General features: G+C 40.5%; 1 protein-coding gene across 3 annotated transcripts in view; it reads right to left on the reverse strand.

The window, feature by feature from the left end:
• Positions 1-10: 10 nt before the first annotated feature.
• Positions 11-26,343, reverse strand: part of rnf103 (ring finger protein 103) — a 70,140-nt gene continuing 43,807 nt past the window's right edge. For 2 of the 3 annotated variants that reach the window (XM_081611358.1, XM_081611359.1), the window contains one exon: positions 4,252-5,633. In XM_081611358.1, coding sequence (XP_081467484.1) covers positions 4,623-5,633 — 1,011 coding nt within the window. In that variant the 3' untranslated portion in view covers positions 4,252-4,622. Of the gene's footprint in view, positions 719-4,251; positions 5,634-26,343 lie in introns of those variants that run through there. The other variant, XM_081611360.1, reaches the window with a different exon arrangement.

A 26,343-nucleotide genomic window follows, 5' to 3' on the forward strand; every position in this document is an offset into this window, starting at 1 on the left:
TATGAGAATATAAAGATGCATACTTTTATTCAAATTAAATATATGTTACAACAATACATTTTGCGACAGATGCAATATCATAGTATTAATTTGATTTGAATTTCATAGTAAAATTCAAATCACCAATTAATTCACCAGTCAACATGTTTTTTTCTTCAAAGTCAAGCTAACAAAATATACCAATTTTCTAAAGTTATTCACAGATTTTCAAATCCATACTGAATGTATAATAAAATATATTTTGTAACATTCCGTGAACAGGTACGAAAAACACATGGCTGCAAAAATCATAAAAGATAATGAAAAATAACATCCATCTGTTCTGCAGTCAAATGGCAACATGCATTCACAGTCCAGTAGTCGTCAACCAAAGTACAAGATATTGTAACTTGATGCCCCACACCTCTATGAAAGCAGTCCCTCTTGGACAATTGATCATTTTACTTGCCAGCTTCAAGTTGTCCAATCAGTTCCAGTAGGTGTGATTTTCTTTGTATGGAGAACAGCTGATGGTAAATATGTAACGTAAAGACTGGGGTAGTTGTGGTGGACAGGACACACCAAGTAGAGTCTGAAAAGCTTGTCCACAGCATTCATGACACCAGATGTAGAGGATGGTGACTTCATTGTTCTTGGTATTGATGTCATACTGTGTCAATGAACTCAGGTCACAGATGTACTTCACGTGGGGATGACGACTTCTTGATCTTGAACTAGGCTTAGAGGCAAAAGACCAGAAAATAACCAAACAAATTTGTTAGTGAAATGATCAACCACTCTGTAAAATTTCTGATAAAAATACAATTTGTCAAAGATAACACCACAAAATCCAGAAGGTATGTTATTGTAGTGTTAATGCAACAACAATAAGATGACCTGCACCAACAGGAGGCAACACGCTTGTGTTACAAGTCTCAAAAAATAGCAAAACTCTAAAAATCTGTACTTCATGGTGTGAGTCATTGTAAACACAAATCATTCACCTTTTTATATAATAATAATTTTACATTCCTTTCAATGGCTGACATTATATTAAAGACTTTCCATTATAAAAAACTTTCCTCTAAGGTAGGTAAACATTTTATTTTATAATTAATTTTATTTTCCAACAAAAGTATCTTTGTAAACTTTTCTCCTGTTTTATTATTAAGACCTGAATTTAGTTTTATATTTTTAAGATTTTATTTACAAAGTCCCCTCCTTGGGCTGCCACCTTATCGTGGTGGAGGGGTTTGACTGTCCCAATGATCCTAGGAGCTATGCTGTCTGGGGCTTTATGCCCCTGGTAGGGTCACCCAAGGCAGACAGGTCCTAGGTGAGGAACCAGACAAAGTGAAGCCTGAAGACCCCTATGATGAGTAATAACATTGGACTTGGTTTTCTCTCGCCCAGATGCGGGTCACCGGGGCCCCACTCTGGAGCCAGGCCTGGAGGTGGGGCATGATGGCGAGCGCTTGGTGGGCTTTTACCCCGGCTGGGCTCAGCCCGAAGAGGAGACATGGGTCCCCCTTCCAATGGGCTCACCACCTGTATGAGGGGTGAAAGGGGTCGGGTGCATTGTGTTACAGGCGGCAGCCGAGGGAGGGGACCCTGGCGGTCTGATCCTCGGCTGCAGAAGCTCTTGGGACGTGGAACGTCACCTCTCTGGTGGGGAAGGAACCGGAGCTAGTGTGCGAGGCTGAGAGGTTCTGGCTAGAAATAGTTGGCCTCACCTCAACACATGGCTCTGGTTCTGGAACCAGTCTCCTTGAGAGGGGCTGGACGTACTTCCACTCTGGAGTTGCCCACGGTGAGAGGCGCCGGGCGGGAGTGGGCAATGACAGTGAGACCTGGAGGGGCGTGGTTGGGAGGCATGCGGCAAGGGGCTCGGGTTGTCGCTGAGGCAAAAACTCGGGCGTGGGAGGAGTTTGGAGAGGCCATGGAGAAAGACTTCCGTACGTCTTTGAGGCGATTCTGGTCCACCATCCGGAGTCTCAGGAGCGGGAAGCAGAGCAGCACCAACACTGTTTATAGTGGGGATGGAGTGCTGCTGACCTCGACTCGGGACGTTGTGGGCCGGTGGGCAGAATATTTCGAAGACCTCTTCAATCCCACCAACATGCCTTCTATTGAGGAAGCTGAGCCTGGGGACTCTGGGTTGGGCTCTCCAATTTCTGGGGACGAGGTCGCCGAGGTGGTCAAAAAGCTCCTTGGTGGCAGGGCCCCGGGGGTGGATGAGATCCGCCCGGAGTTCCTTAGGGCTCTGGATGTTGTAGGGTTGTGTTGGCTTACGCGACTCTGCAATATCGCATGGACATCAGGGGCAGTTCCCCTGGATTGGCAGACTGGGGTGGTGGTCCACCTGTTCAAAAAGGGGGACCGGAGGGTGTGCTCCAATTACAGGGGGGTCACAATCTTAAGCCTCCCTAGTAAGGACTATTCAGGGGTCCTGGAGAGGAGGGTCCGTCGGATAGTCGAACCTCGGATTCAGGAAGAGCAGTGTGGTTTTCGTCCTGGTTGTGGAACACTGGACCAGCTCTACACCCTCAGCAGGGTCCTGGAGGGTGCATGGGAGTTCGCCCAACCAGTCTACATGTGTTTTGTGGACTTGGAGAGGGCATTCGACCGTGTACCTAGGGGGGCCTTGTGGGGGGCTTTCCGGGAGTATGGGGTACCGGGCCCTTTGATACGGGCTGTCAGGTCCCTGTATGACCGGTGTCAGAGTCTGGTCCGCATTGCCGGCAGTAAGTCAGGCTCGTTTCCGGTGAGAGTTGGACTCCGCCAAGGCTGCCCTTTGTCACCGATTCTGTTCATTACTTTTATGGACAGAATTTCTAGGCGCAGCCGAGGTGTTGAGGGGATCCGTTTTGGTGGCCTTAGGATCACATCTCTGCTTTTTGCGGATGATGTGGTCCTGTTGGCTTAGAGAAATAGAGAAAACAAAAAAGATACTTAAAATGCACCACTTTCATCTTGAAAATGGATTGACAAAAGCAATTTTAGCTTTTCAAAGCTGTTTTTAAGTTCGTCGGAAATGAATAAAAAGGAAATTCTTTGCAGATATCAGAAGCAGTCTTATAGTTTATGAAGTTTTGCTATCTCTGCATTTCCAACATTGTCGAGCTCTTTCTAATTTGTAGCATTTACTGACAGTTTTGTGCAGGAAACATACAATTCTGCAGGCAACTGTCTGGACACCTCAAAGGGGCTTCCACGTCATTCTTAATTCAAATATCTAAAATTGTAATTTTGACTAGTCATAATTGTGTTGAAGATATCTTAAATCGTAATTATGGATGTGTCCCGTCAAATGACAGATCCAGTGACGTAATTTGAGATATCTTGAAAGGAATTTTGACAAGTCAAAATGTAATTGAAGATATCTTGAATTATTATTATTCTTGTCAGAATGTAAATGCAGATATCTTAAATTACCATTCCGGATAGTCAAAATGTAGTTTTGTCTAGTCAAAATGCATTTTTAGATATCTGGAATGTAATTATGGATAGTCACAAAACCGAATTTGTTAAAATGGCCTGCCATAAGCGGTCAACTATTATGAGATGCTGGCTTTTCTTTGCATCGGATTTCAGTATTCAGCGGCAGCTTGATGGAGGAATGAATCGTTTTTGTCAAAGTAGGAGAGAATGGAAAGCTTTGCTTGGCCGCTTAGGAGCATCAGATGAATCATAATTAAACGTATTGAAGTTAAAAACGGATAGATTGATCGTGCACTTCTGTCAGAACAAAAGCCACGTTTTCTATTTTTTAATTAGCAAATGTTTTACCAGCACATTGGGCACAAGTGATCCCTGCTCCATAATGTCTACCTTCAGCATGTCTATGGACATCCTGAGGGCAGACACCGACTGCAGTCAGGAAGACGGACACTGATTAATATCCAGACTGGTTTCTTTTGATTCTTGTCAAAATAATGCTATTCTTTTGATGAGAGAATAGCATTATAACATGTGCCTTTTAAATAAATCAACCAAATCTCCAGTCAGTTCTATGTTGGTCACTTTTTTGCCTTTCTAGCTTAAAGTAAACTAAAAATGACTTTAAAATTGTAGTACATACAGAACTGAGATTTTTGTGTTTATCACACCCCTAGCTGTTCGTGTACAATGTCTCTTTATTGTCCTATTGGCCCCATGGACAGCCACTCTAAACATGGCACAATAAGCTCCTTGGTCTGGAAATCACCACCAGCCCCTCTACAAACCCACAAGTACTAAGTAGGTATGTAAGAAAAAAAGGACTGCAGTCAATTCTATTGACCAATTTCATCTGGAAGATTATTTTCCTTTATTTTAGCCAGAAGCAGATTTCTTTATAAATATACAGAACATACATTGAAATCTTAAACAGATACACCAATGTCTTTCCACTTTTCCTCTCTTTGTGATGCAGAATAGACCCTTTATACATAAAACACTGTCCCTGGGTCTTGCTTGTATCGACTATTATGATTGTTGCACTGTATAATACTAGGAATGAAACCAACCAAGATTATGGACTGTTAATGCATTTTCATTGCTTCACCAGTCTACCTTGAATCTGATTAATTGTGACCATAAAACATGGCAATTGTCAAATAAGCTTCAAAGAAGATGCAGAGTTTAATTATAACAATAATGAATCAGTTCTGCAATGTGTTTTCAGTGATGGTGCTTAGTGCAACTATAATGTTTTTCTTCTTGTAGCTGGGCCAGCGACATAGTGGGCACCAGTGCTTTCCTCCTGCTAACCATACCACAATGCACTGCTGGTGGAAGGCATGGCCACAGGGCAGGCCCATGAGCAGCTCCTCATTCACAAAGTCCTCAAGACACACCACACACTCTGAACAAGGAAGCATGTCATTGGGCCACCCAGACCAATTTACCTGAGTAACAGGAACTCCTACAGGAATGATGCTACCATCCTCAAGAAATCTGTCAACTTTTTGGAAGGTTTTATTTCTGTAGCAACAGCAAGATGGACCAAGAGAAACAGTCTTTACAAACTGACTACTGCTGGTATCTTGATCCCTGCACAAAATATTGAGCCTGTTGTCCTGATTACACAAAGATCCCATTGGCCTTAAACTACTGTATGGAAGTCTGTTGAGGCTTGGAGGAGAGGAATCTGTCAGCTCTTGGCAGTTTATGTTTGATGGCAGTCTATCCTGTTCATCTTGATGTACACAAGACACAGACTGGCATTGCTGGAGAACAGTTTTAACCTTCCAGGTTGGAAGAGATTTTAAGTAGTCTACATTTACTAATGGGTGAAGCCAGAGATCTGGGAAAGCTAAACGTTCAAATAAAAAGCTGGGATCATCTTCCCATTCTGAAAGATCAGATGGGAACTGTTGCACTAATGTAATAGGGTGAAGCAGATAGGAGGTGTACCAGTCCCACAGATTGGCTAGCCACTGGAGGTTGGTTGTTGAGTTCTCTTGGTTCCTTGTACCACAATGGCGTTTCCTCTCAAAGTAGTCAATCAACAGGCCATGAGCCAGATAGGTGGACAGAAAGAGAGCTGGATGGGATGAGTAAAAGGTCCAGTCAGCCCTAACTAAACTTGCGAATGTGGTGGTGTCTACATAACGAATCAACTTCAGACTGTAACCATACAGTGTGTCCAGATAGGGGAGCTGAATGAGAGCCTGTGGGGAGATACAAAAACAACAGTTATCAGGAGAGTTTTTAAATGTACCCGTCTGTTTAGCAAAAATTACCGTATTTTCCGGACTATAGAGCCCACCTTACTATAAGCTGCACCTACAAAGTTTTTTTTTAACTGAAAACGTACATATATAAGCTGCACCGGGCTATAAGCTGCTGATTTCTCCGCTGCTCTCGGTTTTTCAAAGGACGCAAATCTGCTGGATCTATTAACCTCTTCGGAACATGGCCTCCTTTTGAGCAATATGGCTGAAAATAACATGCCCAAAATGAATTGAATGCATCTCAAGAACTACAGAGTTTATTTTAATTGTTTTGGTATCAAAACAAAGGCAAGACCCTAGAGAACATGTTACAGCTCTAAAAACCACCCTGCCTGTTACTGAGGAAAGTGTATTAATATGATAAACAGCAGAAATTAAGAAAAAAATCAATTTCCGCCTAAAAAAAAACACTTCAATCTATGAATGCTCCTTTCAAAACATGCAGTGAAAGCCAAAAAAAGTAGCAACAACAGTACACAATCTGACCTTTTACTGTGCCAAGTTTCATGAAAAAAAAGTTAATCATATGAGATTTAGAGAGATGCTACTAGATAAAAATCTAGGCGGACCTCCCAAATGAGCCATTTTGGCACAATTTGTGCCATTTGAACTTTCTTAGTTTTTATTTCTGTAGGGTCTGTTTTAATCATTTATTCTTTTCATATAATAAATTATTATTTGTCATAAATAAGTAATTACATCTAATAATTGTTTTTGGGGGTTCTTTTGAAAAATCCACATTGCATTCATTCATAAAAAGAGAAAAAAAATAGACAAATTGTAATAGACTGAAAATGGAACAGATTAACTCACAATAACACTTCAAATAGAATTATATAACAATGAAAATGCAAATAGCAATGAAAACTAAGTTGTCAAAATGATATGATCAAAGGAAAAACTAATATATCTCATAATTACATTACAATAGCTGCGCTCTGCGCTCTCTGCGTAAAACCTCCCAATTCCCCATTCATTTTTTCAAAACTACGCGGGGCAGTTTCTCGGGAACCCATTGGTCAATTTTGACGATTGACATGTCGTTCGAACCGTCAGAGCCAATAGAATCTGAGGGCGTTGACATTAATACGGAAACTAAAGTCATTCACCAATTACAGCGAAAAAAAGGCATGTGACGTAAATTGACCAAATTTGACCCGGCATAATGTGAATCCACATAAAACACGGAAATGCGTCTGTGCCGAACCAAAAACCATGAGAGATGTACTCAGGGAAAAGGGATTATCGGACCAAGTGGAAATATTTACTCTAATATGGATTATGACCACGAAACGGCAAAGGTAGGACTGGATTTTTGATTTTAGCTTCGTGAAATGAGCCATTTCTGTTTTTCTTCTTTAGCTGCTGGTTCACTGAGTTTTGCACGTAGCGTGGTGACTCTAGTATTGTTGGAAACCGCAGAGCTTCGGCTTTACTCTGATTAATAGTTTTTGTATATCGGGCCTCCTTGCTCTTTTACTATTGCGTTTTTTACCGGGTGTGCCTCGTTAGCGTCTAATTGCGTTTCTTTTTATTAATCTGCTTAGTGTTCAATCTGGGTGTTGTTGAGGAAGAAAATATCGAACCTATCATTTAGAAGAGCTTTTTCCCTTTACGTGGATATGCAATATGCCTATATTGATAAATGTATAGCATGTGTTTTTAATTGATCTTGTTGCTGCGCCGAGGACCCAACTTTGGGTCCTCTAGCGACGGAGACGAACGCAGCCCTGCGTCTTCAATGCCGAACCACGGATCTGTTCACGCCAAGCTTATGTGCAGTGGCTCCATTTCCCTCCTATACTGCCAGATCAATGCTCCTCAACTTAAAAGCTGCATACTATGAACTTCTTTGTGTGGTTTCCATGATGAAGGGATATGAGTTTGAATAAATTTCTCTTCGTGCCTGCTGCTAGCATGTGTTTGTTCTGAAAATCAGCACTTTCTTCTTTGATTTCCAATTTTGACTTCCAATGATTCACTTCCTGCTAAAGAGCCCCCTGGTGGTTGAAGAAAAATCCACAGAAAAGCCGCACCGGGCTATAAGCCTCATGGTTCAAGGCGTGGGGAAAAAGTAGCGGCTTATAGTCCGAAAAATATGGTACCTAAGTAGCCAGTCTGTAACTGAATTCACTGTATTAGGTGCAGTAAATGCAAGCCACTTTAGTGGGAATGTAGTTCATATTACCCACCATTAACCTGCGCTTATGTGCTATGGAAATTAGAAGCAGTTTTATTGCATTTGCATATTTATAACTTCCTAGTATTGTGTATACAATATCTGTTGGAACAGTGTTTTATTTTCCTATCAACTATATTTTACTATCTTTTGTTTGTCACCACATTGAATGTTTACTTTTCTCATCAACAGAATAAACAGCCTCCTTATTCTCTGAAGCCATGTCAACAATAAACTAAACAGTTTTCTGATAATGTGGTAATTTCACTTATCACTTCAATTTAAGGTTTATGACATTAAAATGTAATACAATTGCATATACCAGGATGTGTATTTCTGCTGCAAAAACCACAGACTTTTACTGGCCAAAATTTGTGGCACAGCCTTTTTCCTGAAATAAGAGCCTTTTGTACAGAAGTACTAAGTATAGTACTTAGTCTTTTGGTGGCATGCCAAGGGGTTGCTCTGGACTGTGGGTGCGCAGCATCACTTCAGGCAGGACGCGGTGATTGGGCATTAGTACTGCCCCTTTCAATCAATGTGAGAAAAAAATACTCAACTGCCGTAATGTTTTTTCTTTAATGTAGTAGTGTTATTTTACTTGAAGTAATGATGAATAATTAGTAACTTAAATGAATAGTGAACTAGTTGTTAGTGTGGTTTGGCCTATTTTTAAAAGTAATTTCTAACTCTTTATTTCCCCTTTATATCAAACTGGTTGGATCAGTCAGTATTTAATTTCCTTCTATCTTGTAACATAGGTCTGTTTTTTTTCCTTTAAACCAGTTGTGTTAAATTGTCACTGAAGCTGAACCTTGGGTGATTTTGACCTTTTTTAAAAGGCCTTGTGACTTCACTTAACTGTTGTTTTGTTGTTTTTTTTATTTTGGGGTGAATATTCCTAACTTTTTAAAAAAAACCATGGTACTGTGAGCTAATGCCTTACTTGGTCATTAGTAAGGCATTAGCCTGCTAATGCCTTACTACATCATCATCAGAAATGATGATGTTCCACATCATTTCTGCCATGATGTGGAACATGGACTGTTGGCACAGTTAGCACATACATGATGCTAATGTATGACAAATGAGAGAAAATGAATTTTCTTTCTATAATATTGTGGGTGTACCCTAAAGCAGTGTTTTTCAACCACTGTTCCGTGGCACACTAGTGTGCTGTGAGTGATCATCAAGTGTGCCTTGGAAATTATCCAATTTCACCTACGGTACCGTATTTTCCGGACTATAAGCTGCTACTTTTTTCCTAAGCTTTGAACCATGCGGATTGTAGCCCGATGCGGCTTTTCTGTGGATTTTCCTTCAACCACCAGGGGGCTCTTTAGCAGGAAGTGAATCATTCGAAGTCAAAATTGGAAATAAAAGAAGAAAGCGGTTTTAATAGGGAAAGTGCTGTACAGTAAAACACAACATAACAATAAAAAAGAACTAAAAAAAACTCTTACAGTTTAAAAACAAAAACATACAATTTAAAACTAGATCCCACTGGTGTTGAAAGCCAAGTAAAATAAATAGGTTTTAAGACAAACTTTAAAAGTGGACAGTGGAGGGGCCTCTCTGACCTGCAAAGGCAAGTCGTTCCATAATTTAGGGCCCATGACAGAGAAGCCCTGTCCCCTCTGAGCTTCCTTCTGGATCTCGGTACCTCCAAGAGCAGCTGATCTGAGTGACCGATACGGTACGTAGGGGTGAAGAAGCTCAGAGAGGTCAGCCGGGACAAGACTATGCAGTGATTTAAAAACAAACATAAGAATTTTAAAATGAATCCTAAAATATACAGGCAGCCAGTGAAGTGAGGCCAGGACAGGGGTCACATGCTCCCTCTTTCCAGTTCCTGTCAAAAGTCGTGCAGCAGCATCTGAACCAGCTGCAGACGTGAGAGCAGTGACTGACTGACTCCCAGGTAAATTGAGTTACAGTAATCCAATCGAGTTGAAATAAAAGCATGGATCACTGTTTCAAAATGCTGCCTGGAAAGAAAAGATTTCTCTGACGCCAATCGCCTTAAATGATAAAACCTGGACTTAACCACGGCTCTGATTTGGCTGTCCAATTTGAAATCACTGTCCACCTTGTTACGGCCCTGGGCCTTAAGGGCTGGGCTGCAGGTGTTGCTTTTGTCTGTCCTTGTGCTCCTCCCCTTTACAGGTGCTGCTGATCAGGTTGATTGGGAACGTAGAGTACTTAAACCTGGCTGTCTCCATCTTCTGGGTCGCCTTTGGCGTCCACTCTGCCGCTTGTCGCTTGTGGTGTTTTGTTGCCAGGCCTCAGCGTCCCTCCTTTTTGCACATTTGCGTTTGTCTTTGTTTTGGCACTTCAACACTTCCATATGTACTCATACAACACATCCAAGCATTACACCACCCACTGATACTGATATCCACAATCCATTGTTGTTTTTGTTAATAAATATCCATTTTTCTACACTTTAACCCCTGTATGGTCTCCTGTTTTGTTATGACCTTGAGTCAGTCGTAACAACCTTAAAACCAAGATCTGTAATAACAGGTTTAAAATGTATCTCCAAAGGTCCCAGGTCAACAGAGGAGGACTCACAGGAGCCACTGGGTCCAAACACCATCACCTCTGTTTTCATTAAAATTAAAAAAGTTCAAGGCCAACCAAGCTTTAATATCACCAAGACATGCCAGGAGATGTTTAATGGAATGGACATCCTTCTGCTTCACGGGCAAATAAATCTGACAATCATCAGCGTAACAATGAAATTATGGTTATGGAATACCGAGAGCAACAGAGATACCAGCGGCTTATAGTATGGTGCGCTCTATAGTCCGGAAAATACGGTAATTGGTCTTAAAAGATTTTTTTTGAAAATGAATGAATTATCTGCAAATCATGCCATCTTCGAGTGTCTGCTGTGGTAGAGACTAGCTGTGTAATCATGTAGTTTTCTTACCACTAGATGGCAGTAGGTACAGAGCATTTGACATTAAAACAAGAGAATTAGTGATGCATGAATGCTACAGGTAGCGGTGAGAGCATTGAATCTAGCAAGACTGACGACAGTGATGGAAAAGACAGTGAAGCTCAGCAGTAGTTGGAAAGAACATGAGTCCATTTCCCACAACATGTCTGTGTGAAGTGAGCTTCTGAAGCCTGGTTACTATAAAAACTAAAACCAGAGAGAGACTGAGATGTTGAGGAAGAGCTTTGTCTTTCTTCCATTTCTGCCAGGAAATCAGCTGTTTTCATCCAAACATGCACAGGTTTCACACCAGGTGGGTAAAATATACAGATATTGACATTTTGTACATGCAACTCTTCATATTGTAACAGTGAATATGAAGTGAAATGTTTCCCAAATATTATTGCTTCATTCAGAATAAGAATTATTTTCTGTATTCCGGCTATAAGATGCTTGTGGATTAGTCTGTAAAACACTTTGAAGTTTTCTACAACTTCTTTAAATTTAACACCACAGTGTTGTGGCTGTTCAGGTGTATTTTTGAAGTGAATATGTTAAGTGCAATTTGAAAAAAGAAATGTAAAATATGATAAAAATACATTTTTGTGTTTATTTTATTCCTATTCAAGACACTTTGATAAGAATGACTATATATATAATATAGGCGGCTACAGCGTATCTTTGCTTCCATTGGTGGTGTGCCTCGTGATTTTTTAAATTAAAACAATGTACCTTGGCTCAAACAAGTTTAAAGAACACTGCCCTAAAGAAGCATGGGAGGACCTTTTTGTGCAATAAAAATTGCATGGCTTGAGTAATAATCAGTACCCTCATGATGATTTTTTTTAATTAATGTTCTAGTTCATGTACTCTCAGTTGTCTTTTAAGTTTATTTCTGGCATCTGGTTTCAAATTAAAATCCTTCAGATGTTTCTAAAATGTAACAGAATCCACCTAAGATAAATCTGATTGGTTAAATGTGATATGATGTGAAACACTGGTCTATATAAAGTATCACCTATTTTAGAGTAAGAACCAAACAAAATCAAAGAAATTGTCTTTAGAGAATCTCTATTTTGAGATTGCTAATTCAAAATACAAAAGTTGGCGAAGGTTAAAAAAAGACATTTGGTGGCACCAAATCTCCAAAAGTACTCTGGTGTCTTTTTTTTTAAACAAACAAACCACAACATTTCCAAGATCTGGTCACTGATCAAGCTGAGTAATAAAGGAAGAAGGGTTGTGCACAGAAAGGTGATGAAGAAGCCATTGCATAAACCCAGAAAGGTTTCCCCTGTTCTGAAAATCTCTACAGTGTATGTGTGCTAAATTAAAAAAAGCCAGATGAAAGTTCTTGCTTATTGAAAATGAATAATAACTTAAGAACTTCCTTTCTGGATTAATGAAAACATTCTTGGCAAAAGCTTTTTGCAGAACTCCAATTTTCCCCTGTAACATTTTGGGTGGAAGGACTACCCAAAATGTCAACATTTGTTGATAGGACATTTCAGCCTATCTGAATTTTGCAGATATGCACTGTAGACATTCTTATAACAGGACTTTTCCAGGGTGCTGAACCTAAAATTAAATTTTTTAGCTGGATTTGAAAACGTCATGTAAGGGGAAAATGGCAACTGATCATGATCTGGTTAAAACCGTCCCTACAGTGAAGCATGTTTAGCCTGTTTAGAGTTGCTTATGGCTAAATTGCGAGTTTTGATGTCTTCACTTTACTTTTCATCTAGTTATTAACTTCTTTTTATTTCTCTTTCACACTGTCTATGTAAAGACCCCCGGAAAACGTCCCAGTTAAACGAATCTATATCTATGGTTGTGAGAATCCTTGTTAAATGACATCTTAACTAAAACTCTGAGGTGTGATAATCCTTGTTAAATGGCGTTTTAACTAAAACTCTGAGGTAGTGCACAAAAATCCGTGTAGGACAACAAAAGTCCTAGCGCAAAAAATTTCGTGTAATAGGTAGACGGAGCCTGGAGACCTTGTCCTGTTAGGCGACGGGGCCTGGATAATACCCGTGTTAAACGGACTGTGGAGTCCGGTGAGGACAGGCGCTTAAATTCCGTGAAAAGCTCTGAGGTGTAAGACTGAAGTCCTACAAGGGATACGGGTTTTAATGTTTTTATCTTTTTAACCTTTTTTCTTTTTTTTTTAAAAAAAATTCTCTTCGTCTTTCTGTTTATTCACTGTCACATGCTGTTTTTATTTTAATTATGTAAAGCACTTTTAAATGCCTTGCTGCTGAAATGTGCTATACAAATAAAATTTGATTGATGTCAAGGGAAGAATCTTGGTGTTGGAATGTTTTTCTGTAGAAGGAACCAGGCAACTAGTCAACATAGAGGTTAGGCAGTAATCAAACAATGACGTGCGGTCAGGGGAGGCAAGTGAGGCAGGCTCTCACCTGTCATAATGGAAAAATATGATGAAATAATTTATATTGCTATTTTCACCCTGTGGCTTGTACGGTAACGTTTTTTTTTTTTTATTTAGCCTAACCAATTTTGATCATTTTTTCTCCTAAATCGCTGAATTAGCTGAATCGCTGAATGACTGGACTCGGGCCCACCGAGTCCGGTCGCTGCTAGTGGGAGATGCTAACTACGCTGAGCGGGAATCGGATGATTCCACCGGCAGAGAGGACGAAAGTGACGAGGACGACAGCAGTAGCTGCAGCGGTTCAGATGTTGCTTCCCAGTTGGGAAGCACCGCAATGGGAGAGAAGTGGCTGAGCGGATACTCTGTCAACCCCAGGCTCCGTATATCTAACTCAACCCCACTCCTAGCTGTGGGTCGCTCCTCCTCGAGCTACCTAGTGTGATCGAGGAGGCGGCTAGCATTAAGGTGCTTCCCACCCCCAAACCTCCCCCGCCACATTTGAATGATCTGGCGGGATGGTTTAGCTCCGCCCCGAGTCCCCATCCGGACCCCATCTGGCCTCATTTTCCCACGGTAATGGCTTGCATAACTGAGGCAGGGGCTGAGCCCGCAAAGCTGAGGGCGCCTGTCTCTGTGAACCCCTAAAACAGGGTGGAGGGGTTCACAGAGCAGAGTTTTCCCTGTTACCCCTCTGGATCCGAGAACTCGCTGACGTGTTTGGGGCCAGGACATCAGGATTAGTCCAGCGGCCTGTACCCCGTTCTAAGCATAATCAGCTGATTACAAGGTTTTCTGACTGGGCCCACAGTGCACCTATAAGACATTGGCTGCCACCAATAATGCCGCTATGTTGGCATATGGCAGCTCCAAGAGGGAGGAGGAAGCTGCCTTACCAGAGGACCTGAAGGGTGCTCTCTGAAAGGCGGCTGATGCCATACTCAATATGTGTGCCACCTCAGCGGTTTGTTCCTTTCAGATAGCTGCCTGGGCTGCACTGATCCAGAGGACCACCTGGCTCCTCCTCTCACCATCTATGTCCCAGAAGCTCCAGAAGGACCTGTTGGATGGCCCCATCACCCCTGATGCGCAGTTAGGTGCCAATTTCAGTCTCTTGGCCTGACATGAACGCGGCTGCATCATACGGCATGGCGGCAACAACCAGCCCTATCTGGCCTCCCATGGGTTCCTCCCCGGACAATCTCTGAGGCAGGGGTTGGCGGTAGGGGCTCTGACTGGGCTGGAGTTCAGGTGAACCACAGCACCTCACATGAATGCACGCCCGCTTTCAGAACATTATGCAGAGTGGCAGCACACATGCTCCTTGGACAGGTGGATGGATCGACTAATCAGCAGGGGTTACATGTTGCAGTTTGGAGGCAGGCCTCTGCCTTTCAAGGGGATCGTGGAGAGGCTTCTACCACCTCCGGAGCAGAACGCCGCTCTCATGTCAGAGCTGCAGGAACTGGTGGCAGAAGATACCATTTCCACGGTTCCCCACGGAGAAGAAAATGCTGAGTTTTTTTCCCGCTATTTTCTGGTTCCCAGAAACTGGAGGAATGAGACTCATTCTCAATCTGTCCCTGTTCAACAGCTCGATCATGGAGAGGTGCCACATATTAACAATCAGACAAGTACTGGAAAGCGTTCACCATGATGACTGGTTCACCTCCATAGATTTTAAAGACGCATACTTCCACGTCTCCATCATCCTGAAACACCGGAAGTATCTGCGTTTCTTCTTCCAGGGGACCCAGTATCAGTACAACCGTCTGCCGTTCGGTTATTCTCTTGCCCTGCGCACGTTTTCCAAATGTGTGGAAACAGCGCTGCAGCCACTGCACATGGCAGGGATGAGAGTTCTCTTCTATCTGGATGACCTGCTTTTACTGGCTCGGTCCAGAGAGGAAGCTGACATTCAGACCCAGAAGCTGGCAACACATCTGCTGATGTGGGATTTTCCATCAACTGGGAAAAGAGTTTGGCTATTCCATCTCAGATTATCGTATATCTGGGAGTGGAGCTGAACTCAGTCACGATGAGAGCCCGATTGGCACAGCCGAGAATCGAGGCTCTGTCAGCACAGCTCCGCCATGTCAGGCCTCACACCGTAGCGGCAGCTCTGTCAGTCACGTGGCTGCTGGGGATGATGTCAGCGTCTCACGTGATTCCGCTGGGTTTGTTGCACATAAGACGCCTTTAGGGATGGTTCGCTCGCCTGCGCATAGATCCTGTGCCCCAGAAGAGGTGCATGATCTCTGTTCCTCCTTCAGTGGGAGCCGATCTGACTCAATGGGGAAGCCCCAGCATTCTGGCAGAGGGAGTTCCCCTCAGCAGAACCGAACCACGTCACACCTATTGGTGTTCATCCCTGTTGGGATGAGGAGGAACGTGTCTGTCTCAGGTGGTTGGAGCACAGTGGCCAGACGACATGACTCTTCATATAAACATGCTGGAGCTCCTCACGGTGCTGGATTGACTCAGCACTTTGCTCATCTGCTGAAGGGTCGACATGTTCTGATCTACACAGACAACAGCGTGGTGGCAACCTACGTAAATCGCCAGGGAGGCGTGCGCTCCGCTCTGCTGTTGAACAGCGCCAGACAGCTGCTGTACTGGGCGCATGTAAACCTGATCAGGAGCCATCCGGAAATAGGCCAGCGTCTCTGGGTCTGGCGGCTGAACGGGTGCACCTAGGGGAGGCTTGGTTTCCCTCAGGGTGTGGTGCGCAGCATTCAGTGCGCACGAGCCACTTCTACCACAGCGTTATATGCTTCGAAATGGTCAGCCTTTCAACGCGGGTGCGAGGGAGAGAGCGTGGAGCCCAATTCATGTCCTTTGGACTGCGTGCTGTCAATTCTCCAGCAGCTGATGGACAAACAGCTTTCAGCACCATTAAAACGCATGCTGCAGCTATTTCCTCCTGCCATGAGGGTTTTTGGTGACAGAACGGTCTTCAACCACCCGCTGATGAAGCGGTTTCTGAGAGGTGTGCGCAGAAGCAGACAGGTATCACGTCCACTTGCTCCTCCGTGGGATTTAACCCTGGTCCTGCATGCTCTGGTTGAAGCTCCATTTGAGCCTTTAGCCCAGGCTCCTCTTAAGTTTCTGTCTTTTAAAACTGCTCTGCTGTTGGCCCTTACGTCTGCAAAGAGAGTGAGTAATTTATCTGTTCTTTCTGTTGCTTCTTCTTGTTTCAGAATACGAGCCGACAACAGCTAAGCTGTGCTGTGTCCCAAACCTGCTTTTACTCCTCAAAGCATCACAAGCTCGTTCAGATCAAGGGAGATATCGTTGGAGGGTTCTTATCCCCCTCGTCATAAATCTGAGACAGAAGCTGCTTCTCATCTTCTCTGCTCTCGTTTTGTAGCACGCACGTCTGTGCTGAGTCACTCTCAGCATCTGTTCATGCACTACAGAGATAACTCAGTGGGGGGTCCTCTGTCTGCCCAGCTTCTTTCTCACTGGTTGTATGAGGCCATCTCAGAGGCTTACACTTCTTCTGGATTGGGTCCTCCAGAGCAGTGTTTCCCAACCCTGGTCCTCAAGGCACACTGTCCTACGTGTTTTAGAGGTCTCCCTGCTTTAACGTGCCTAATTCAACTGATTGCAGTTCAGCAAACGCCTGTTAATCAGTCATCGATTGAAATTAGCTGGACTGAAGCAAGAAAATACCTAAAACATGCAGGGCAGTGTGCCTTGAGGACCAGGGTTGGGAAACACTGCTCCAGAGAATCTTAGAGCTCACTCCACCAGAGGGATTTCATCCTCCACAACTATGCGTGGAGGAATGTCTGTGGAGGACATTTCCACAGCAGCTTCCTGGTCATCTCCATGCTCATCTATTTGGTTTTACCTGTGTGATGTTTCCACGTTCTCTATGACCCATTCTGTCCTCAGAGTTCTGACAGAATAATTATTTTTGTTACTTTTAATCACAAAGCATTTGAGAACAACATGGTTGTCCAAAGTGCTGTATAATAAGTTACCTGTTCTGTTCATCATTACACTGTTACAGTTTGTAACGTTCGTTGTTCCTATTCACAGCAGCAGGTCTGTTTGTCTCAACCTTTCTGATCAGAGCCTATTCTCCTCTCTGGTCTTCTGCTGTATGGGAGTGCGTAATTACGCACTCTAGGCTGAGACTGTTTTTGTTATATGCGAGCAGATGCTTCGTGGTAGTGGTCTGGATAGACCCAGTGAGGCATAGACTACATCCTGCTTCGCCGTTAACCCACTAGCGATAGCCTTAAAAGGCGAAGCCTATACGAAATAGAATGTTGGTTACATATTGTAACCCCAGATTCTATGAGTATAGGCGCAGCCCTTTAAGTTGCGCCTATGAATGGCTGAACAAAAAGGCTGTTAGGGGGCCGTTTGTCCGATCTGACATTATTTATACAGACCGGGGTGAGGCCCACCCAGTAGGTGGGCGTGGACTAAACTTTTTTCAGTGCTGTTGTGAGGAATAAACCCACTAGCAATAGCCTTAAAGGCTGTGCCTATACTAATCGAATCTATGGTTACAATACGTAACCAACATTTTGAGTTGCACTTAAATGGGTTTTCCCTTTGCTGTGGAGCATAGCATGAAATTAATAAATACCTAAATTTCCAAGTTTCATTGAGTTAACGGAATTATACCGCGTCAGTGGATGGCATGCATTTATTAGCATAATACATTTTATTTTAGTATTTATTTCTATTTGCCCTCCAGCGTTGTCCGCATGTGTAACATTTCTTTATGTAAACAATAACATGCAGGTGGTCTATATTTGTATATCTGATTATGATTAAGTCAGTGCCTCACGAGCTTTGCACCTCACCACACATCACTGTAATCAAATATAGAGAAACTACAAGAAAACCTAATTCAAAGTACTCTGGAATTCAGTTTAGGTTGGCTACTCATTTCACAGCAAAACAATGAGCAGCATTTTACTAAGCAGAAAAAACAAACACTAATAAATAAAATAAGAGAAGAAGTAGCTTCAGGAGAAGACTACAAATGTCTGAGACATTTGGGTGCTCAGACATCAAATACACACTATGTTTAGAAATACATAAACACTGTCCACTGATTTTGATTGTGGATTATTCAAAGAATGGGTAAAAATACCCAAAAATGTGCCAAAAATAGACTCTTGTTATTCCAGCCAAAGTTTATAGAGCAAAAATGTGAAGTTACTTATGCATATGTGATTCATTGTACTATTTATTTTCAGTACAGTTGGGAAAAAAAATTCAACAAACTTTTTCTCTATGTCAATATGGGTTTCACTGTTTTCTGAAATAAAAAAAAATGGTTTTGAAAAGGGCTGTAACATAAATAAATGTGGAAAAAGTTAGCTGGGCCATTGCCTTCCTATGCAGTTCTGCATAGGACAATTTTCTCATTAAGCTCGATGTCTCCGGCCGAATTTCAACTGGGCCAATCAGTGAACAGCAGGAGTTGTAAATAATGACATTGAGATTGTTTGCTAAGATATTTGATCTGCCCTTTGTCTGTGTGTAAAGAATCAGTAGAAGTTCCAGCTTCACACTGATCTGTGAAAAGCCATAAAACATCCTGAGTTCAGGCCAGTGGAGGAGAAGCTCTGCTTCCACTTTGTTTAGATGAAGGAGAAAACTGGTGTTTGATCTTGAAAACAAATTGCAGGGAGTTTCTAACTTTAAAGAGGGTCAGAGACAGCTGCTGGTTGGATGATCAAAGATATGCCTTATTTGAATAAATTAAAGACAAGAATACGCCTTTACTATAAAAGTTTGTACACAGGAGTAACAAATCAGATTTGCTGTTGCAACTCTCCAAAGATGTCTTTGCTTTTCTTTCTTTCTTCTTTTCTATTTGTCTCAGGTAAATGAATGTTTTAGTGTGTTTGAAGTGTCTGTGTTGTCAATGTGATTTTATACTTTTAAATGTTAGAATAAACTCTGAAAATGTATGACGTTGAGCATTGACTGTCATCTCTGTGTGGCTTTTGTTTCCACGCATGGAATCATTGAATCCGGGAGCACAAGAGAATATAACGAGCCAGAAGATAATGATATTATTCACTTAACGCCTGTCATGAACATGAAGGAGTCTTTAGGAATATTTATGACAGTTGTCATGAAGTGTCATTCGGTAAATAATTACACTTTTAATGCAAAGTTGCTCTAAAAGTTGCATTAAAAGTCTATTAAAAGTGCCAATCTTGCATTAAATTGTCAGAATTTACAAAATCATGCAAAGTTGGCACTTTTAATGCAACTTTTAAGGCAACTTTGCATTAAAAGTGTCATTATTTACTGAATGACACTTCATGACAACCGTCATAGACATTCATAAAGACTTCTTTATGTTCATGACAGGTGTTATGTCATGTTTATGACAGTGTTAGTCTTATGCACACCCTTCAAATAAAGTGTTACCAATTTTATTAAGCTGGTGCATTAAATATAGGCTAAAAGTAGTGATTGGGTAAAATCAGATTGTTTAAAACTTCAACAGAGTCCATGCCTTCAGCAAGCAATCGTTTCTCATAGCCAAGGGTCCAGACCCTCTGTAAGAAGAGTAGAACAGGGGGCTGATTTTTACCAAGCTAGGAATTAGTGAAACACTGGGAATATATTATGAATGTACAGTGGCTTGCAATTTTATTCATACCCCTTGTATTCATATTTTGTCACATTACAACCACAGATTCATATATTTTATTAAAATTTTATGTGAAAGGTCGACACAGCGTGGTATACAAATTTGAAGTAGAGAAAATTAGAGATGCTTCAAAAAAAATTTTACAAATAAAAACTGAAAATGCAGTGTGCAAAAGTATTCAGTCCCCTTTTTTCTGAGTGCAAGCAATTCCTTTCAGAAGTTGCCTGATGACTGCTAATAACTAAAAACATAAGATTTTGTCGTTGTTTCAGGAACATATCAAAATTGCAGTGGTACTCTCAATGATAAATAAAATAATAAAGCATATAAATATCTGTTGCTAAAGTCTCAATCTTGGTCAATGCTCAGTCCAGCCCTTTTAAGTTTTCTGAGATGAAGAGTCTTTGTTGGGCATTCCTTGCCAGAAAATAGATGTTCAGCAACCAGGTCAGGTCTGAGGTGATGTGGATGCCCAGGAATTTTATGTTGTCCACCAGTGTTGTAGTACTCGAGATCGGTCTTGGTCTTGAGACCATTTTTTGATGGTCTCAGTCTCGTCTCGGACTCGACCGCATTTGGTCTCGGTCTTGTTTCGGGCGCTGAGGACTCAGCATTTTATTTCAAGACCGGTCAAGACCAAAGTATCACTAATACTGTCCAGTTTATTTGTTAACATCTTTGTTTTCAGTGGATGCAAAACGTACCGATTAAAATCCAACCAATTATGTGACTTGTGTTTCTGTTCCTCATCCCCCTCCTTCCCACCTTTCACTTGCACACGGCACTCTGAGAGATGCGCAGTGGTTTCCTCTCAGCGGCAGAAGATCTGTCTAATAGTCAGTAATAGAATAGCGCTGCATAAATCTTAAGAAATCTGATGGCTACAGCTAACTCAGCACCGCTTCACTTTCACAGACGGTGGGGACTACATCTAACTTTTTTCATCACTTAGAAAAGAATCTCAAAGAAAGGTAAGCTCCGTTGATGTGATGTTAGCAGAGCTAGCTGTACTGAGACACATAAGCATTTGTGTCTGAGCTGAATAATCATCATCTTTTTAGGGGTGGCACGAGACCACCTCGGATCATAGCACAGAGATGGAAGCAAAGCAGATCAAAGAATTTGTTTTGCTTTTAATATTGGTTAAATTTATTAAGTATTTAATATCTAGGTGTTTTTATGGGAATATGGATCTTTCAGATCAATTTGAGAAGTAATTTTGATTATTTTCACATTTTATTGTAGCATGGGGCGCAGGTCTTGGTCTTGACTTGGTCTCGGTCCCTAAAAGTCTTGGTCTTGTCTCGGCCTTGATACGCTCTGGTCTTGGTCTTGGTTTAGGTGGTCTTGACCACAACACTGTTGTCCACACTCACTCCACCACCTTTTCCCTTGAATTGTAATAGGTGGATGCAGTCCTCCTGGACCTCCTGTAATCCAATATGACCTACTTGGTCTTGCAGGTGTTAAGCACCAAGTTGTTCAGTGAACACTACTGAAACAGGTGCTGGATCTCCTCTGTACAGGGTCTCATCATTATTATCAGACTCACTACGGTGGTGGTATCTGCAAACTCTAAAACCCTGTTAGAGGAGTGAATAGCTACACATTCATGGGTGAACAGAGGAAAAAGAACCAGACTAAGCACACAGCCCTGTGGTGTGCCAGTATTGACTGGGATGGATGATGTTCGGTCTCCTAGTCTCACCACCGGAGGCCAGTTGGTGAGAAAGTCACTGTTCCAAAGACACATTGATGTTGAAAGTCCCAGGTCATGGAGCTTCACTATCAGTTTCTCTCGGCTGAATCATTGACTTTAGCTAAATGCTGAACTAAAGTCATTCTAACATAAGTGTCAGGATGCAAAAGGTGTGTCAGGGCTGTGTGCTGTGTAACTTGTCCATTCCTGCAGCTTTGTTGGGGTTAATTATCTTCAGAGAAGAAGTCCACTGGTTGAGCTGGAGGATTAACAAAAAGATATATTAGCGAGAAACTTCGGTCGACATCGGAAGCAACGGCGTCCTGAAGAATCAACTGCCTCTGCCCGCGATTCCCGCTGCGTGAGGTTCGCTTCGGATTAATACGTCTGAGTTCTGACCTCCGTTTGGCGGAGCCCACCAGAGCGGAGGAGGAGACGGAAGGACCGGGAGAAACCAGGATTTTCCTGCATGGCCAGTCAGCTAGCTACTGAGCTAGCCATAGTGGATCCCGGAAGTTACGGGAAAACGGTGGAGGCCTATACACGACCCTCGCACTTCATCCAGGATTCATCAGATCCCGCTACGTTCGGCGTATCAACTGCATCAACCTGAGGGCCTACAGTCCATTGCAAAATTTGGTATATTTGCGGTGGTGTGGAGGATTGTTGGTGGTGGAGAACATCGTGAGCAGAGCCCCGCGGCGTTGTGTTTGGAGGCCGCGAACCCGGCTGGGACAGCTGCCGCTGAGACGGCTCAGGAGTGCGTGAGTTATGCCGGGGCCAGGTAGACGCGGACAAAGAAAAGACTCATGTAATGAGAACCCAGACAGTCTTGAGGAAATTAAAAGATCACTGAATTTTATGGGGAGTGAAATGACAAAAGTATCTAAACAGCAGGAACTCCTCATTAGTCTGATTGAGGAGGTGAAACAGTTAAGAGTTCTTTTAAGTGACAGAGATAAACAAATAGCTAAGTTGGAACAAAGAGTGGATGATCTGGAACAATATTCTAGACGTGATGATTTAGTAATCACAGGACTGGAAATAAAACCCAGATCCTATGCAAAAGCAGTGGCAAATGTACATACTACAGAGGACTCCCCACATGAAGACCTGAGGACTCTGGAACAACAGGTTGTAACATTTCTGCAGGACAAGGACATTGAAATCAAACATGAGGATATTTCATTCTGCCACACTTTACCCACCAAATCAGATAAATTTAAACCGGTAACAGTTATTAGATTCATTAGTAGGAAAGCAAGAAACAACTTAATTATGCAGGCAAGGAAACTGAAGGGTACAAACGTCTATATAAATGAACATTTAACCAAAAAAAATGGAGCTATTGCACGGGAGGCAAGGTTGTTGAAAAACAAAAAAAATAGTTGCAACATGGACACGAAATGGAAACATCTGGATCAAGAAAAATGAGGGAACACAGGCTAAAATGGTCCAAGAACTCAAAGACTTGGACACATTCAAATGATTTATAGAGGACAAACTTACAAAAATTGAAATAGTACTAATAATTTAATAATATATCGGAAATGTGACATATACTTATATATGGCATTATACGAAGATGTAGAGACAAATGTTTACAGTTTGGACGATGTAATTAATCCAGATTTCTTTCCTGTTGTTAAAGATTCTGAATATTATGATATTGACAAATTCCAGAATATAAATACAACATATGGTTTCTCTATTATCCACTTTAATTGTAGAAGTGTAAATGCAAATTTATCAAAATAACAGATTATTTACAACAGTTAAACAAAACTTTCTCAATAATAGCACTTTCAGAGACATGGCTTAATGATTCAAATATAGATAATATTCATATTGATGGGTATGAGTTATATTATAAAAACAGGAGCAATAAAAGGGGAGGAGGAGTTGCTCTATTAGTTAATAATGACATAAATGTAAAGTCATCAATAATATGTCATGGACTATAGATAATATTATGGAAATAATAACAATTGAGATAATAAATAAGACTTCTAAAAACATTACTATAAGTTGTGTATATAGATCACCTGAATCAAATATAGATTTTTTCACAGATATAATTATAAACGTTTTGAAGGGAGTTGTAATAAAAAATCGTTTTGTGTGGTGACTTTAACATTGACCTGGCCAATAAAACTGACTCAAAACATATTGCTACATTTATAAACTTAATGCACAGTATAAATCTTTATCCAATGATATCAAGACCCACGAGAATAACATCCCACAATGCTACAGTAATTGATAATATTTTTACAAATATAACAAATACAGAGATAATGGCTGGTATTTTGATTACTGATGTAAGTGATCACTTACCGATCTTTACACTATATAAGATGTTCAAAGTAGTTCAAAAAATATTATAATTAAGGATAAAAAATAGTAGATACATCCAGAAAAGCTTTGGATAAATTAAAAGACGATTTACAAAAACAGAACTGGAAGAACGTATATGTTGATGATGTGAACAAAGCTTATGATGTGTTTATGAGTATTGTAGAAGATTTGTATGGAAGACATTGTGTAAAAAACAATTATACACAAAACAATACTGTAAACAAACCATGGATGACAAAAGGCTTAAAAATGCTTGTAAAAAAATTACTTATATTCATGTTTCTTGAAATTAAGAACAAAAGAATCGGAGGATAAATATAAGAAATATAAAAATAAATTAGTTCTTATTATAAGGCAGCATAAAAAGAAATTTTATAGTGATTCTTTAAAAAGAAGTACTGGTGATATGAGGGCAACATGGAAATTAATGAATGGTGTTCTGAAAAATCATAAAGGATATGCAGGCATTCCACAGCACTTTGTAAAGGAAGATAATGAAATATATGATCTGAACAACATTGTAAATGAATTTAATCATTATTTTGTGAATGTTGGTCCTAGCCTTGCAGCTACAATACCAAAAGTAGATATAAATTTGAGTCATACAATCACGGATTGTACTAACAGTATTTCTCTTGGTGGAACTGACAAAAATGAAATAAAGAATATTGTAAACAACCTTGCAAGCAAAAGATCAAAAGACTGGGTGAACATGGATATGAGGGTTGTGAAGGATATAATGGATTATGTCATTGAGCCATTTACATATATCTGTAATTTATCATTTCAAAATGGTGTATTTCCAGACGGTATGAAGATAGCCAAGGTAATCCCTATCTACAAAAATGGAGAAAAAAGTTTGTTTGCAAATTATCGACCAATTTCTTTGTTACCACAGTTTTCAAAGATTTTGGAAAAATTATTTGTAAATAGATTAAATTTATTTATTGATAAACACAATTTATTAAGTAGAAGTCAATATGGCTTTCAGTCTGGAAATTCTACATCAATGGCTATTATGGACTTCATTGAACAAATAACAGAAGCTGTTGATCAAAAACAGTATTGTGTTAGTGTTTTTGTTGATTTAAAGAAGGCCTTCGACACCATAAACCACACCATTCTTCTGGAAAAGTTAAATAGATATGGCATAAGAGGTACAGCTTTACAGTGGGTATCTAGTTATTTGGAAAATAGGAAGCAGTTCGTGCAGGTGAATGATGCAAGATCTGAACTCTGTAACATTACATGTGGGGTTCCTCAGGGTTCTGTACTTGGGCCAAAGTTGTTTCTTTTATATCTGAATGATTTAGTAAATGTATCAGGGCTTCTTAAATGTGTGTTATTTGCAGATGATACTACCTTTTTCTGTTTAGGAAAAGACATAGAACAACTGATGGAGATGATACAAACAGAATTCATTAAGATACAAACTTGGTTTAAATTAAATAAATTAACATTAAATTTGAATAAGACGAATTACATGATATTAGTAAAAAAAAAAAAAAAAAGTTATCGATCTTCCTTTTGAAGTCGATGATGTTGAGATCTGTAGGGTCAATGAGGTTAAGTTCTTGGGTGTTATCATTGATGAAAAGTTGACATGGAAACCCCATGTAAATTACTTAAAAACAAAAATAGCCAAATCTATGGCAGTATTGTACAAAGTAAGGGATTTATTTCATGACAAAGCTTTATTTATGTTATATAATGCACTAATTGCTCCACACCTGACTTACTGTATTGAAGTCTGGGGGAAAGCATGTAAAACAATTACAAATCCCATCTATATTTTACAGAAACGAGCAATAAGATGTATCACCAGGAAACATTATAATCACCCGTCAAATGCTTTATTTTGTCAGTTGAAATTCTTGAAATTTTATGAGTTGGTTGATTACAATATTTTGCAGGTTATGTATAAAGCTCATAAAAGTTTATTACCTCTTAATATGCAATTATACTTCGTTAAGAGAGCAAGTAACTACAATCTTAAGGGTATAGAAATGTTTGTAAAGCCTAAGATTCGGACAAATTTGAAGGACCGATGTACATCAGTACAAGGTATAAGATTGTGGAATAATCTGGAAAGTGATTATAAAAATGCTGGTTCGATAGATATATTTAAGAGAATGATAAAAGTTAAGTTGTTGAAAGTATATTCAAATGTATAATGTGCAATCATAAAAGTTGTTGTACAAGAAGGAGCTGATGTTTATTTTTTTTCTTTCTTCACTTTTTGTAATGCTTTATTAATGGAAAACTATTATTGTTAGAATGTGTTTATTGGAAAACAGGGGCAGATATTAATAAGAATTTTATTCTTCTACTGCTACCTTTCATTTTATTTTTATTTTTGATTTGTGTTTTGTATATTCTTTTTGTATGTATAGCATCTGTTTTGTTTTAAAATGAAATGAATAAATTTACTA

Source organism: Poecilia reticulata, chromosome 10, assembly GCF_904066995.2.
Source record: "Poecilia reticulata chromosome 10, P_reticulata-male-v2, whole genome shotgun sequence".
Lineage (NCBI taxonomy): Eukaryota > Metazoa > Chordata > Actinopteri > Cyprinodontiformes > Poeciliidae > Poecilia > Poecilia reticulata.